We start from the raw sequence: 15,769 nt of genomic DNA, 5'->3' as shown, positions 1-15,769 counted from the left end.
ACTTGGGCAGCTGTTCCCCTATGACACTGACCAGAAGGTTATCTCTAAAGTCAGGAAGGATCTGGGTATGAGTGGGGTATGCTGTGTGCTTACCTGAGCTGGTGTCACCTGTGGGCCAGCTGTGTGTCAAACCAGGTGTGAGTGATCTCAGCATGAATTGGCTCCTGGGACGTGGACCTGTCTCCCATCTGACAAGCCTACGAGAAGGAGCCCAAGAATGTGGGGCCCTTGTCCGGGGGACATTTTAGAAGATTTGTGTGGTAGAAAGTGGGTAAAAATTCAGGACTCCTTGTGTCTGTGGCTCCACCTATGCGCGGTGTCAGCTGAGCCACAGAACTCCCCAGCTTTTTTGTCTTTACCAGCTTTTCTGCAAATTAGCAAATGTGTATCCTAATAGGAATAAATAATCCTGAAAGTCTGGCTTTGAAATATGAATATGAATTGCAGGTGATTTCTGTCCATCCTCTCAATCGTGTGACTGTTTACATTTCTGCCCATGTGCTTTTAAAACAATGTACTGTGTCGCGTGGTGTTGACAGTCGAGAAAACTTACATAAAAATTTGTAAAACTGTAAAGTTAAATGCACCTTTGCTGCTGTGAATATGGTTGATGGTTTGACCCACTAGACTGTGAGCTCCTCCTGGGCAGGGTCTAGGTTGCATTGACTTCATATTAGTGGAGCCCTGCTGAGGGCCTGGCACAGAAGTGCTCAATAAATGCTTGTCAAGTGTCCTCCTGGTGTGTATTCCTTGGCGACATTTTCCCAGTGCAAGCTGGCCCCAGAGTGCAGTTTGTGCATGGGTGGCTGCCACGGTGGCTGTGGCATGGTTGTTCCATGACTAGCCCCATATCTTGGCCAGCGGGGGTCTGTTGAGCCTCAGCCAGGACCCTAGGGACCATACGAGTATATGCAGATGGGAGCTGCCCAAGGGCGCCACCAGGGAAGAGAATGGAGCTGAAAGCATGACTCCCCAGAGTCCAGGAGTTTCAGGATGTAGGTGACTGATTGCTTGGGGTCCCTGATCTGATCAAAGCGCCATTGAAGAGCTGTTCTGGTTCTTGACCTTAAACACCAAGGAAGCCACCTACATGACTGTCAGTGCCCCTGGGACTGGCAGTAGCAAGTTCCTCCGGGTGTGAAGCCTAGTCATGACTTTGAGAGAGGGGTTGGGAGAAGAGGGTGCCGTCGGCCCTGAGTCCTGACACCTGTGCCCCTTAGTCCCATTACTCCTCTGGTCTCTGAAGCTGGCCACCTTCTGCCCCCACTAGGTCTGGTAGGGAGATCTTTGGCGATACTGGTAGTAACCCTGGCAAAGCCAGTTGAGACATCCTTGAAGGGAAGCTGGACTCTGTGGTTGGCAAGAGGGGTCACTGGCTGGGCCCCTGTGTGTGCCTTAGTTACGTCACTGGTCTGTCTGGTCCTGGTTCTGCAGCTCCTCAAATCTAACCTCCCTCTGCTCTGTGTAAAACACAGGCATCGCCCACCCCACCCCTCACACAACTGAGCTGCTGTGCAGCCCCAGTGAGACTGCATTCCAGGCCCTTTGTAAACCAAAGTCCTGTGCCACCCCTGAGGTGTCATAGAAGGAGATGGGCTGGGATGGGAGCACATCTCTGATGGGGCTATAGCTTCTCCGTGTCTGCCCCTCCCTGGAGCTGTTGGGAAGGAGGCACCCACTGGCCTCCCTAGGACAGCAGAAAGGAGGAGATGCCCCTGCTTGCAGGTGCAGTGAAAGGTATGGTGGTCCCACAGCCCCCTGTGGGTCTGTTTTCCTGCCTCCCAGGTAGCAGGTGCCTCCCCCAGAGCCTTCACATAGAATCTGGTCCTTGCCTTTCTCCCCTCAACCAACAGAGTGCACCAGCCTCCGGAGAAGGAAGCTGGGCAGGACTTGCAGTTTTCCCAATGCCAAGGTCAGTGCCTCAGAAACTCCTCAGACCCCACAGCCTGGTGGTCAGAGGCAGCAGGAGCAACGTAGCAGAGGGCCGAGGCAACCATGTGCAGGCTCAGACTCCACACACAGCAGCGACGCCCCAGGGGCAGGCACTGTACTGGGACCGTGGAGCGCAGGCGGGGCACTGCCCTGGTCTCAGTCATGGGTCACCCTGTATTGTGCCCATTATACAGGTGAGGAAACAATGAGATGAATGAGGTGACTCGCCTGCTATTTCCAGAGCCAGCAAAGGAGCAGAGCCCGGCCGAGCCCCAGGCTGTCCAACTCCAGAGCTCTGGTCTCCTGGGCTGCCTGGCCATTTCTGCTTTAAGAAGACTGACACATCTTCACCTAAGAGCCTGGGGACCTGTGGTCAGTTAAGGGTGTGGGGTGGGGGGGTCTCAGGTGAGAGCTGGGAAAGCCCCTCATAATGACAGACATTCGGGACCCCCTTTGCTCCAGCACGAATGGTGCCTAGTGCCCTCGCCATGCTGGTTTCCGGAGTCCTCCAACCCCTGGGGCCTGCTGGGATCATGCCCTATGCCTGGCAGGTCCCACTGAAAGGGCTCTCCACAGAGGAAGGGTGCCCCTCACCTGTCCCGGGTGACAATGGCTGGGAACCAAGCAGAGGGCCTTGGATTGCACTCCTCACCCACCCCTTCTCCGGATGATGGGGGGTGGGCCCTGGCTCAGCGACCTCTGACCGTGGCTCAGGCTGGGCTGGGTGTTTGGAGGCTGCAAAAACAGTGACTGGTGCAATGGTGTCCACATGAGCTTGGGCCATTCTAGGGGGCAGGGTATGGGGACTTCTAGCCTGACCTTGCGCTGGTCTGTCCACTCCTCTGTCTGACCTGGGGTGCGGCCTCTTGCCCTCTATCCCACCCACATCTTCTTGGGTGAGCAGTTTGTCTCTGAGACATATCCACAGCCCTCCGAGGTCAGAGCTGTGGTCGAGCGCTCAGGACAGTGGGTCAGCTGAGGCTCACAAGGCCACACAGCCCCCGGCCCACCACGGTGAGTTGGGGGCGATGCACACACTGTTCCAGGTTCTGGGGACACAGCCATGAACAAGGTAGACAGCCTCAGGTCTCCCAGGGCCCCATTCCGTGGAGGAGGCCGGCAAAAAGGAGGCTCTCAGTCCAGCAAGAGAAAAACGGCATAATGGCGGGGCGGGGAGGGGCGGAGGAGTAGATGTTTTTCCTTTTTTCTTTCCTTTGTGATCATGGACATTTTCAAACACACTCAAAAAAAGAGAGAATGGCACAATGAGACCCAATGCAGCCAAGAGCCAGCTTTGACAAATCTGGCCAGTGTTGGTTTATCTTAATCTCCCCACATCTCCCTCCCTTCTGGATTATTTTAAAGCAAATCTCAGATAGTTCATCTGTAAATTGGTCTGTTTGCATCTCTAAGGGATGTTCAGACTCTTCAGTAAAACATATCAATGTCACATTTTAAAAATTAATAATCCCTTAATGTCTTCTAATATCCAGTGTTCACATTCCCCGATTGGTCCATGAATATCTTTTTTAAAAATTTTAATTGTGGAAAAATACACATAAAAATTTACCATCTTAAACATGTTTTAAGTGTACTAAGTGCATTCACATTGCTGTGCAATCAATCTCTAGACCTCTTCTGTGAATCTCTTTACAGCTGATTTGTTTGAATCAGAATCTGAGGTTCACACATTGCACTTTGTTGATATGTTTCAACCTGTAACAGCCTTTCTTCCCTCTTTTTTTCCTTCTTTTTTTCTTTTCTTGTTTAAGAACACTGGCTTGTTTGGTGAACAGGATTGCCTCCGTTCTGGATATGGCTGATGGCCTCCCCATGGTATCACTTAGCATTCTCATCCCTCGGGGCGGAGAGGGCTTCCTCGGCAGCAGGAGATATTTACATGCAGCTAAATAAGGAAAGGGAGTTGAGGGAAGAGGAGATTGGAGCCAAACCCTGTGGCTTTCATTCCCATGGAATTGACAGACTATGTGAGGCACAAGGGACACCACTGGGAATCAGAAAATGTCCCTGCTGTCCTTGGGGCCAGAGGCCCTGGGCACTGTTGTCCCTGGGGAGGGTAGTAGTTGAAGAAAGAAGTGTTTCTCCATGGACCTCCAGCTTTGGGTATGTGGGGGTGTCATCTTGTCACACTGGTGAGTCACTGGGGACCTGCCCCAATACGTCCTCCAGGAAGCCACATAGAACCCTGAACTCCAGCTGGTATCAACTTCCCCTCTGCCGCCTCCAAGTCTGAGACTGCTGTTGGTCCTTCTGACATCCTCCTGATAGACACAAAGAGCCTAGAACAGTGCCTTCCCCATAGTCTGTGCTCAGTAGAGATTTGTGAATGAATGAATTGACACACTGGAGAAGGGTAAATGTGTGGCAGGAAAGAAGTAGGTGAGTTCGGGGTTTTGAGAAGCTGACATTTGAATTAGATCTTGAAGTACATCTGGAAGCTGAAGTAGGTGGCTGGCAATTGATCAGCCTGAACAAAAACATGGAGGTGAGAGAGCTTGGTGGCAGGGCAGGAGTTGGCAGGAAGGTGTCAACAGGTGATACCTAGTTGGAGAGGATATTAGCAAGGTGAGTTGAGGTCAGTTGTGCAAAGCTTTGAATGCAGGCTAATGACTTTTCCTACTGCCAGGGCCAGCTACAGAATTTGTGGGACCCAGTGCAAAATGAAAATGTAGGACCCCCTTGGTGAAAATCTCTTTTTTTTTTTAATACTGCACCTCTTTTTTAAATTATTATTTATTTATTTTTTTTTTGGCGAAAATTTCAAGAGGGTGACAGCTGAGCATTAAATCAAGCTGAAGGTCTTTCAAAGAGTAGGTCTTTGTGTGACTGCACAAGTCATAGGCCATGAAGCCAGCCTGCCTAACCCGCGGAGGAGCTGGTGAGAGCCTTTTAGCAGGGCAGAGGTGTAACTGGAGCTGAACTTTAGGAAGATTATTTTGGCATGTCTGGTGGGGTAGGTTGGAGGGAGTCTAGGCAGGAAGACCAGTTAGGCAGCCTTGTGAGAAAGAAGTGGGGACAGGTGGGGTGGGGGTGGGTGCTAAGGGGCAGAGGGCAGGGGTGAAAACTTGAGTAGCAGCAGGGAGGAGGTAGAGTTTGCTAAGAGGAGAGCATGGACCAGGAAAGACTCCTAAGGACACCTTCCTTTGATCCTCCGACCCCTTCCTCTTTTCCCTTCCTGCTCCAAGCCCTTGGAGGTGATATTCACAGGAATCAGCAGTGCGTCTCTTTTTGGCCACCAGAGGGCAGATCATTCTCATGGACTTCTGAGATGAATTTGGGGTGGGGGAAAGGAATATCCTCTGTCCTCACCTCATCCTTTTCTTCCCTCACCTCCTCCTGTGTTCCCTCATCAACTTCTTCCTCAAAGGCTGGGTGCCTGAGTGGAGCTGGGATGTGGCATGGGAAAGGGTCCTGGAGTCCCGTGAATTTCCTACAACTTTACACGGTTATTACCTGTCACCTTAGGTATTTTCTATGCCATCATCTTGTTGCTTCTGTCTGGCGGTCTATTTCTCTAGTTGACTTGGCCAACAGCTCTGCTCAAGATACTGTAGCTGAGAGCTGGAAGTCAAGCGTCAGTGGTCCAACCAGCACTTTTTTCCACAACCCCTGGGGCCTCTCTGCCCCTCATCTCTGGAGATTTGTTGCTTGAGCCTGGTCTCTGGCTCCTGTGGGGACTCTGGCCTCTGCCCACCTTGAACTGCTGTTGAGCCCTGGGTGGGAGGGCTGGCACAAGCTCCAGCATGTCTTGGGTGTGATGGGAGGGGACAGCTTAGAGCTAGAGGTATCAGACCAGTCACCAGCCAACTGCCTTTCCAGGACGAGACAGCCTAGGGAGAAGTGAAGAGTACATTCAGGTTGCCACATGAATTTCCCGTTAGAGTCAGGGGCACTCCCTGACAGGGATCTCTGAGCTCATGAATCCAATGACCTCACTTTTTGATGAGGTAGCTGAGGCCCAGGGAAGGAAAAAAACTCCTCCAGATGTCCATTCTTTGTACCATGCTGAGGAATCCTCATTTTCAACCACCTTCGCTTTCCTTTTCCGTGAGTTTTCTTCTTAGAAGGGATAACTGAAATATGAATGAAGATAAGACAGTCTCTCCTAACTGGCATGACTCAATGTTACCATACTGTGATGTCATTTTGTGCTGTTTTTAACATTAAAAGAGTTAAAAAAAAATAACTGGGAAATGAGTAGGAAAGGTGACTAGAATTCAAAGATCTTTAGAAGGTCATCAGTGGAACAAAGACATGGATTCTCTCAACATGGGGCTGTTGAGCCTAAACTCAGAGACATTAAGTGATTTTTCCAAGATCACACAGCATTTTCACTGCACAGAGAGGGGCCTGGAATGCAGGGCTGAGAGGACTTCTGCAGCCTCCCATAGCTGGGAGCTAAGGACGCTGACCTGGTGGTGCCTGCCCTGGACACAGAAGAGTCCTGCGGCGTAGATGCGGGATGTATGGACAGATAAATAGGAGCCACATAGAGGGTAGCAGGTGGTGAATGGCAGGTATACAATTAACAGACTAACGCTGCATTTGACAGGTGACACACGTGTTGATAGGCTGGAAGATAAACAAGACGGATTTTATGAGCTGATCGACAGACGAATGGACATGCAGACGGTTAGTTGCTTTAGAACCAAAGGATGCCAATCGCAGACTGGCTAACAGTCTTATTTTCTATTTAGGTAACAACGCTCACAGGTGATCCACGCTCCCGGTTCAGGGTTTGAAAACATCCGGAAACTGACGGAAAGAAACGAAGAGTCAGACTCTGGGAACCACCGGCTGGAACAACCCCGGACTCCCCGGGCCTCGGGTGTTGCCGGAAATGGTCGACCGGCGCGGTCGTCTGCGGGGCGGGGCAGGGGCGTGGCCGGCTCAGGGCACGCGGAGCCACTTCGGGTGTTTCCGGAAACTGCCGAGAGCCGACTGTAAGTGGGCGGGGAAAGGTCTGTGGGCGTGGCCGGAGTACGAGGAGCGGCTTCGTGGGTTTCCGTAAACAGAGCCGAGACTTGGCCTTCGGAATCGAGGAGGCGCGCGCGTCCCCGGGGGTTACCTTCTTCGGGTGTTTCCGGAATTCACCAGTAGTCCCTGGCTGGGAGGAGGAGGCGCGCCCCGCTCCCGTTCCTCGCCGCTTCGGATGTTTCCGGCTGCTGCCGGCGGAAAGAGCCGAGAGCCGGCGGTGGTGGCGGCCATGTTGGGAGCAGCAGGTCCGGCGGCGGCTGCCTGTGTGCCGGGCGCGGAGCAGTGCCGCTGAGGGCAGGGGAGGAGCGAGGCAGGCGGCCGGCTGCGGCGGCAGAGAGTAGGCGGAGCGGCGCGGCCCGGCCGAGAGGCGGCACAGCCCAGCCGGGGGTCGGGGGGGTGCGGTCCGGAGCCGCTCGGAGCCGGCGCGGCCTAGCCCGAGCGGCGCATCCCCGGGCTGGCGTGAGCGGCTGCCCGGCCTCCCCGCACCCCCGGCGGGGGCCCATGCCGCGGGTGCCCCTGCTGTGAGAAGCCCCGCCCGGCCGGGCTCCGCGCCTTCCCTTCCCACCCTTCCTCCAAGCTTCTCGGTTCCCTCCCCCGAGGTACCGGCGCCATGTCCAGCGCCCGGACCCCCCTACCCACGCTGAACGAGAGGGACACGGAGCAGGTAAGGAGCCCCGAGGGCTCCCCTAATTCTCTGGCTGGGGCCCTGCACCTTGCAGAGCCTCCTCCCTCTGCTCTCCTTGTGCCTCTGCTGCCATCCTGCAAGGATCAGCTGCCCTGTCATCAGCCTCTCGGCCCCGCACATCCCCCTCCGTGTCCTGGGACCCACCTCGTCCCAACTCCAAGCTGCACACTTGTGTTTCTGTTGACCCCCCTTCTCCCCTTACCGCCCTCCTGCGCTCTTCCGTGTTAACCTCCCCAGCTTCCCCTTTCCTTCCCTTTTTCTCTCAGGGGCCTTTCTGGTCTTCCTCCACCCACGCTTAAAGCAGCCACCCTCCTGCTCCTTGAATAGCACCCCGCGATTTGCCCCAGATCGCTGTCCACCTCTTCCTCTGTCTCTTTTAAGCCTTTCTTCCCCTCTTCCGGCATCAGCTCTCCTAGTTCCTGGTAATCAGCCCCAGGGTCCTTGCCCCGGAGTGTGTTCTCGGTCCCTGTTCTCCTCCAGTTCCCCTGCCTTTTTGTCCTTCCTTCTCCAAATTGTGCTCTCCCTCCTGCTTGCAGCCCACCAGCTCCACCCTCATCACCTTTCCAAATCGTTCGCCTACTCTTTGCTCATCACTTCCCCTTCTTTTCTCCAGGAGCTCCCTGTGCCTCGCGCTGGCATTTGTTGCTTCCGTGTTTCCCGTACAGCTGTCATGCGCATAGTTTTCCCACAGGTTGTCTTTGAGGTTCCAGTCATCACTCCCCTCAATCTCTGGATCCCTCATGCCCCCCGCTCCCCCCCCGTCCCCACGCCCGAGGTTCGGTTTAAGTCTCTTGGCCTCCAGGTCCTCAACTGTGAGTGGCTTACCAGCCTTCTGCCTGGGCTCTTCCTAGCCGAGGGAAAGACGCTCCCTATTTCACCCCCACTCTCTAAACACAACCTGTTGCTCAGTCCTTTTGCCGGCCTGGGCGACATCACAGTGCTTGCCTTTCTGTTGTCTTACGCTGCAGCACAAACCAGACTGCCTTCCTGTCTCTTCATTCCTGGCTCTGTTACTTTTTACAGTATCTTCTTTCCCTTGCTTGTGGCCTTCCAGTTTCTCTATCCTGGCCCCATCTTTCTTACTCTGCCTCCAAATCAGAATTGCCTTTCATCTCCGTATTGGTCTCCTGCCTTCTCACATCGTATTTATTTCCCCCACACATGCCCCTATCCATTTCCTCCTGATTGGCTAGGCTGTCAAAGCGTTTTGCATGCTGGTTTCTTGAGCAACATGCTCCCCTTCATCCTGTTAGTCACTGCCAGGATTGTGACAAATCACAGTCATTTGTCACCCAGGTCTTAGCCTTTTCGGTGTCATCTCATCTCTGTGCTGGGAGGTGTCCACTTACCACCCCTCCCTTTTCTTTGACCATCTCCAGTGTCCCTTCCTGACCGCTCTGTGAGAGTCTCCTATGTGTCACACCCTTGTTGGTGGCGAACTTTTCTAGGCCAAAAAAACTTAACTCTTCTCACCTGGGGCTGCGCGCTTTTTGTCATCCTTTTCCCCTATCACAGCCTTTGTATTTTCCTCTTGTTCCCTTCCTTCTCTGGAGCCCAATAGAGCCGTGGTTATATTCTGTCGCATGCTCACATCCTTCTCTGAAAAATGTTTGCTCTCTTCATTTCCTGCATTTTTCTCTTTTGTTACCCCCTTGCTCTCTTGTCACCTGGGCAGCCAGGAACTCAGGAAGAGTTCTGGATGGAGTTTTTCTCTGCAGTGGTTGACCCTTTCATTACCTATGGATTGATTGCTTCTGGGGGTGAAGTGGTTTGAAAGGGTTGGTTTCCATTTATTTATCACTGGGTTTGGCAGCTGGTTCTGATGGGTCTGAGGTCCCTGGAAGCAGGAACATGGTATGAATCTCACTGTCTTTCCCTAGCCTGCCAGCTGTTTCTCTGCTTACTGGGAACTGCTTTCTTTAGGTCCTTCTGAGGTGGCCTATTCCATTCCTTTTCTTAGCACAACCTTTGTTTTAGCAGGTAAACCCTGCTTAACCAGAGCACTTTCTCAGACTGTTGGTTTTCTACTGGTAGGAGGAGGCCAAGTGACTGACTGGCACCCTCAGGCATTTGGGGAGTGGCGGTGCAGTGCCTACTCTCTCAGGGAGGCTGTGGCGGGGGGCATTGTGTTCAGCAAAGAAGAGTAACAGATTGCCTGGTTGTGGTTTTTTGTGCTGTTTACTAAATGTAAATTAGTCTTGCTGTGGTCTTTTTCTTGTGATGTGTGCATTGACTTCCTCTCTTCCTACATGCCTAGTATACTGCTGAGCACATAGTAGGGACTCCGTGCACACCTGGTAGCTTTATAATAGGAATCAGTGGACCGTTTGGGAACTCAGGTTGCTCTTTGATAACTCTGTCCAGAGCAGTGGCTACCTACATTGTCATCCTGTTCCAAATTATGAGTTGCTCATCCTGTTTCTACTCTATGGATTTAGGTTCCCGTGAGCCACTTCACTTCTGCTGGGGTTCTCAGGGAAGCTAGTCACACTATGAACTTGATACTGAGTGTCATCCTAGTAAAAGCTTGGACTTTGGAAAACCTTGGCTCTGCTTAGAATAGGCTGGTGCTTGTATTTCAAAACAAGAAAGAAGACAAGTGTTAGCTCCTCTGGTCACCAGGAGCTTAAAGGTCTCCGTTAGAGGAGATCACACCACCAGGCGAGAGCAAGCGCTCTCTCCTCTGGCCTGCTGCAGCTGTGGCTGGAGGAGTCATTGAAGCTCAAACCACAGTAAGCCTTAATGTAGGAAATGAAAAGCAAGGGATTTGGTTGGGCTGACTCCTTCCCCCCAAAGGTCCTCTATCACCTTGTTTAGATTTAAATTATTTAAACTGGTTTCACCAGAACTCCACTGGTTGTCTTCAAGCTCTAATGTCTTTTTGCTCTTCCTCTCTTCCTTTCTTTAAAAACATGTGGCTGATGAGAAGCTGTTTCCAGGAGCTCTTTGATCACATTTGAATTAAACACACACATAGAAAATGTTGAAGCATAAAAATAAACCTTGTGTTGCAGGGAGATTGCCTGTTTGCTGTCGACTCTGCTAACAGCAAAAGTAGGAGATGAAGTCAAGCCCTGTCTTTAAGGTGATTTTTGTGACACCTGATTGTTGGTGTGCTTTTTCACAGCCGTGGACTCTTCTTCCTTTTGCAGAAGGAAGGTTGTGACCTGCGGCTGATAGTTTTGGGGATTCTTAGTCAGTGAGCTGAGCTTTCTGTTACTTCTTTTCCAAATGGCTCTGCTGGCCTGGAGGCTTGGCAGTGATGAAATCAATCAGCAGGGTGACTGTCTCCCAGCAGCAGCAGCAGCAACAGGCAAGTGTGGAGAGGGGCCCAGCGTCCAGAGTTCACCTGCTGCTGGCTAGAGCTCCTGTAACACCTGGTGGAGGGGCGCCGCGGATTCAGCCCTGCCCCGCCTGTGTACCTCAGGAGCCTGTCACTACCCACCCTGCATTTGCTGCAGTGGGCAAGGGAGGAGGTGGCTGTCACTCTTCTAGGGAGTGAGTGGCATTGTTTAATTCTCTCAGTTCTGAAAGAGGAGTGTGGAAACTTGGGTGAACAGAGCAAATCTAACTTCCAGGATCCTGGAAAGAAAACTCACATATGCCTTGATCCCAGTGCTGATTCTGGCGGAATGTTGCACTGAATGACTTGGTTTTTGTGTCATCTACTAGACAGCTCAGTGGGCTCTCATTTCAGGGCATGCCCTGCAGGCATGTGCAGCACTGTGCTCTGGGTGCTCTCACCTCTGCCCTTTGACTCTGGCCAAGGGCTTCGTGGTGGTGCTGCCTTCTTGGTCAGGGATGTGAGTGGATGTCAGACTATATATTCTTACTTTGTGCTTGGCTCTAGAAATCAGGAATGAGGCCTTGTTAGAGCAAGAGCTTTCGGAGTTCCTGGAGTTCATAGCTTTGCCATACCATGACCTTTGAACCCAGGTAAAGGTAATACTGAATAAATTGGAATGATTTCTCTCTAATATGTGGATTTGGGAAGTAGCTATACAGATGGATACAAGGCAGTTATTAAAACTTGGCCTGCTTCAGATTAAAATCAAGTTTGCACTGGGATAGCTGAATCTTTCAGATGGTGACTAAAGATTGACCTTGAGATTTTTTTCAGTGTAAATGTCTTAAGCAGAGTTGATGCTTGTGAGGTAGGAAAAGACTGAAAATTTGTTTGCCTGAGAGGTTTGCATGGTAGATTTCTTGGGACTCAAGAACTTCTCAGGCTAGACTGCTTCCCCTGTGGACAGAACAAGCAAGTTCTGTGGCATTTGTGGGCATTTGAGCAGGACTAACCCATGCCTCCACAAACTCTTTCCCATTGAGCACTTAACCACCTGTCTGGCATTTCTTTTCTCCCAGGAGCTACTGTGACTTTCCTGTATATGTAGTATGAATACATATTTTATGCCTAGAGTGCAGCCAAGGCTCAGACTCTGTGGCCCATTATCGACAAGTGGGGTGGGGGCTGGGCGCCACCTTTGGCCCCATGATAGCATCTCTGCTAGATTGATTTCCCCCAGCAGCACTTTGAAGCCCATTAATGGATTTGAAGCCATATCAGCAGATGGGAAGGGTGAGGAGGGTGGTCGTCCTTCCTTTCTTGAGACTGCCTGATGGGGCTTTCCTGTAGGAACGAGGTGTAGCTCCAACTCCCTCTGCTTGGTTAAGCTGTAGACTGATGTGGAGAGGGTTTGATTCTCTTAGCTGGGGTGGTGCTGCCAGTTTGCCACTTCTCCTGTCAAAGCAAAAATTGAGAGGGATGTGGAAGGGGTGGGTGGAGTTTAAACCTGGCCCTTCCTCCTCCAGCGGAAGTTCAGCAAATGACGAATCAGATAGGTGGCTGAGTTTCCTTCTCTTGATGGGAGATTCCAGTATTTGTACACTTTACACTTGAAACTTGGATTCTCCAGGCTTTCCTGCAGCCTTCATCAAACACGAGTGAGTCACTGAAGTGGTGTTATCTGTGCATTTTCCCCTTCTGCCTCAGCAAAGGGGAGAGTAAGCCTCTACGAACCCTGTGGGGGTGGAAGCCACCCATTTCCCACTTCTGGCATGGGGAGAGGCTATCTCTCCCCTGTTCCTCTGAAAGTTCTGAGCAGAATGTCACACACACGCGTGCACACACACACACTTTTTTGGTGTAGTCCATTGGATGTCATTTCTTTTTTCTAGTCTTTGGGATTTTGTATGTGATTCTGAAAACCAAGAGAGAATCTGGCCTCTTGGTTTCCATTTATCTCTCAGAGGAGGAGGGATCCCAGTTCCTTCTCTTGTCCAGTAGGCCTGCCCCATTTTTGGGAGTGTAAAAAAACTACATCCCTTCATCTGATACCTGTTTTTATCTGGAGTGTTTGAAGTTTCTTGGTCCCTCAGGGAGTTTTTTCCACAGATGTATGTCTTTGGGTTGACACTCATTTCCCCCTACTTCCATTTATTCTTATTTCTCATTAGAAAATAACAAAAAGGGCAAAAAGAAATGTATTTTCATTTGTGCACCAAATGATTAATTTTAGGCTCATAAGCCACCTAATCACAAGATTTGGTAGGAGAGAGGGTGCGATGGGCACTGATATTGGTGGCTAGGTGAGTCCTGTGGGACAATGGAGGGTGTTGGGATGGGGGGAGAAGAGAGGAAAAAAGAAAAGGAGGGGTGTGTTCAATGGCTGGCTGTAAGCCACCTTTTTCTTTTTACCATAAGGGAGTGGAGCAGACCAGAGGCTTCTCCGCAGAACCAGTCAAGCTGGTTTTGAGCACCTATTTTCTTCTGTGTTCTTCTGGGAAGTTAGCAATATAAAGGTCTGCCTCTTCTGTGGCTGAAGTGTGAGTTTGGACAATGTCTGTAAACACCCCGTTCTCCCCATTGCTGAACGGGTCTCTGAGCTGGGCGCCTCCACATGAGCGGGCTTTCTCTAACATCCTTTTCTGCTCAAGGCAACTTTGTCTTAAACACCTTTTACTGGAAGCTGTAAATTACAACTCCTTTTCTTGGGCCTTCTTTGCAGTTCACAGTTTGGCAAAAGGCCCTCAGCCTGGCCAGGAGGAAGGGGCTGGGTCTGTGGTTAGCTCCCCATTTGTGGATCTGGAAGGAAATTGGGATTCCTGATTCCTGGCTGTTGTGATCTGGCTGTTAAATCCTGTGAGACCCAGAGGACTGTCTGTTCAGTCTGGGGGAGAAAAAAGGAGAGAGAATAATTTTTGGTCTTTGGCAGTTCATCAGATGTTTCTGCCAGGGGAAGAGTTTGAGTTTGTCCCTGGTTGGGGTGTCTTTAGGAAAGAGGGGAGTCATCAGTCACCACATGCTAGCACTTCTTGGGCAGCAATAGAGAATCTTCCGCAGAGAAAGGACATAACAGGATTCTGATTCCCCATCTACCTGCACTGTTGCTAATGTAGCAGGATAGTTTTCCCAGGCTCTCATTAAGCAGAAAACTCCCAAGTCCCAAAGTTTGGTGATTAATGAGTGAAGCTGCCTGCAAACACAGCTCTAGCCTGTGCCCTGTCCTTGGGGGCAGGTTGCCCCTGTGGTTACTACAGTGATCTGCTCATTACTTCTCTGAAGTACCATTTCACGGAGGGTTTTGTTTGGGTGACTGATAGCCTGTCTGCAGGTGGCCCCTTGTCCTCCACTTCCTTTAGGCCCTAGGGTCTGCTGGCCTTCCTTTACCCATCACCCCGCCCCCCCCCAACCTCCCCTCCACAGATGGCCATCATTTGAGTGTCTTTGCATGTGGTGTTGAAGACACTTGCAATTTATTGCATTGTTTTTACCCACAAGAGTTTGAATTACTGGTTCTCCAGTCCAGGAAATGTGTGGGGCCCCCTAGGTTCACTTGGTCTAGCATAGCATTTTCATTGGGTTGAGTTTATGGCAGAGTTGAAAGAAGACCCCAGCACTGCTGGACTTAGAGACAGTGGCGTGTGGTTAGAGCAGGCTCTGCAGCTAGGTTCCCTACATTGGAATCTTGGGTTAGCCCTACTGTAACTCTGGGCTTGCTTAAACACCAGGCCTGTTTGCTCATCTGTAAAAAAGGAGTAATAATAGTATCTATAGTTGTGAGCATAAAAGGGTTAATGGGAAAAAAAAAGAATTCATGAGTATAAAGCACTTAGAATAGTGCCTGGAAGGATGTAATAACTCATCCTTGTTCACCTGAGCAATTTTGTGAGTTTTCTTTGAGCACCATAGAACCCCAGGTCAGTATAAGGGATATATGATGGGATTTCTCTGTAATGGACTGGAAGAACCTTGGCCTCTTCCAGCCATTGGGGTTTCATAGGTGCTTTTTCTAGCAATTCTGGGTTTTTTATTTGTTTATTTTAGTTTGTTATTTTTTACCAGTCAGCTACCTAAAAGGAAATAGAATGCTGTTGAAGAGGTTTGTGTAGTTTTGAGAGAACTTTAAAAAAAAAGATAGTTCATTTATTTACAAGATACCAATATTAGGCAATTTTATTGATTAAGGGGAGAAAAACCTACACCACCCTCTCTGTGTCCACCCATGTTTCTGTGTCATGAACAGTGGTGATGGCAGTGGCAGATGTGCAGCCCTGTCCATGCCTGGAAGGCCAAACCCCAACTCACCAGAGCCTGGGATTTTCTGAGTGCTGGGATCCAGGGATTGGGTTTTAGAGGAGTGCAGGGTTTCTCCATCATGTACTGTCTTCAAGTGCAGTATTTTCCCTTTGGCAATAAGAGAAAGCTGCCTTTTTCTCTTAAAGAGCACAGGGGAACTTAGCAGCTAATGATTTTAGGTTCCTTTTTCAGTAGCTTCTAGAAGGGCCTTCAAGGGCAGGTTCTTGTTACCTCTCTTGGCTTCTCTGAAGTGAGAAGAAAGGCTCTGCTTTGTGAGACCTGGGTCTCAGCCGCTTCTCATTCATGGACTTCGCATCATAGGCTGAGGTTTTGGTCTCAGTTGGTTCCTTGTTCATCTTCATCTCTTGCCACTTCTAGAGCCTGAACACCTGGTCAGAACAGCAAGTAAGTTGCTTAGTTTTTTCACATTGCCACTGAGGCCAAGAAAAAAGGTAACTATGTCGCTTCCCTCAGGGCTCATTGGGGCATATTTCTTTCACTACATTTTCCTCTTCCTTTTGACCCCTCTGCTGACTTAACCTCACTTCCTTTTTTTGTGTTTGGATTCATTGAAC

The 15,769-nt window shown here is 50.6% G+C and overlaps 1 protein-coding gene across 9 annotated transcripts in view; it reads left to right on the top strand.

Moving 5' to 3' along the window:
* The first annotated feature begins 7,049 nt into the window (after nucleotides 1-7,049).
* Nucleotides 7,050-15,769, top strand: part of MARK2 (microtubule affinity regulating kinase 2) — a 57,279-nt gene continuing 48,559 nt past the window's right edge. For all 9 annotated transcript variants that reach the window (XM_036995326.2, XM_036995325.2, XM_036995321.2 and 6 more), the window contains exon 1: nucleotides 7,050-7,594. In XM_036995326.2, coding sequence (XP_036851221.1) covers nucleotides 7,541-7,594 — 54 coding nt within the window. In that variant the 5' untranslated portion in view covers nucleotides 7,050-7,540. The remainder of the gene's footprint in view (nucleotides 7,595-15,769) is intronic.

This window comes from Manis javanica, chromosome 11 (assembly GCF_040802235.1).
Source record: "Manis javanica isolate MJ-LG chromosome 11, MJ_LKY, whole genome shotgun sequence".
In the NCBI taxonomy this organism is placed as follows: Eukaryota; Metazoa; Chordata; class Mammalia; order Pholidota; family Manidae; genus Manis; species Manis javanica.
The sequence above is the reverse complement of the archived record's forward strand: the minus strand, read 5'-3'. Positions and strand labels throughout refer to the sequence as shown.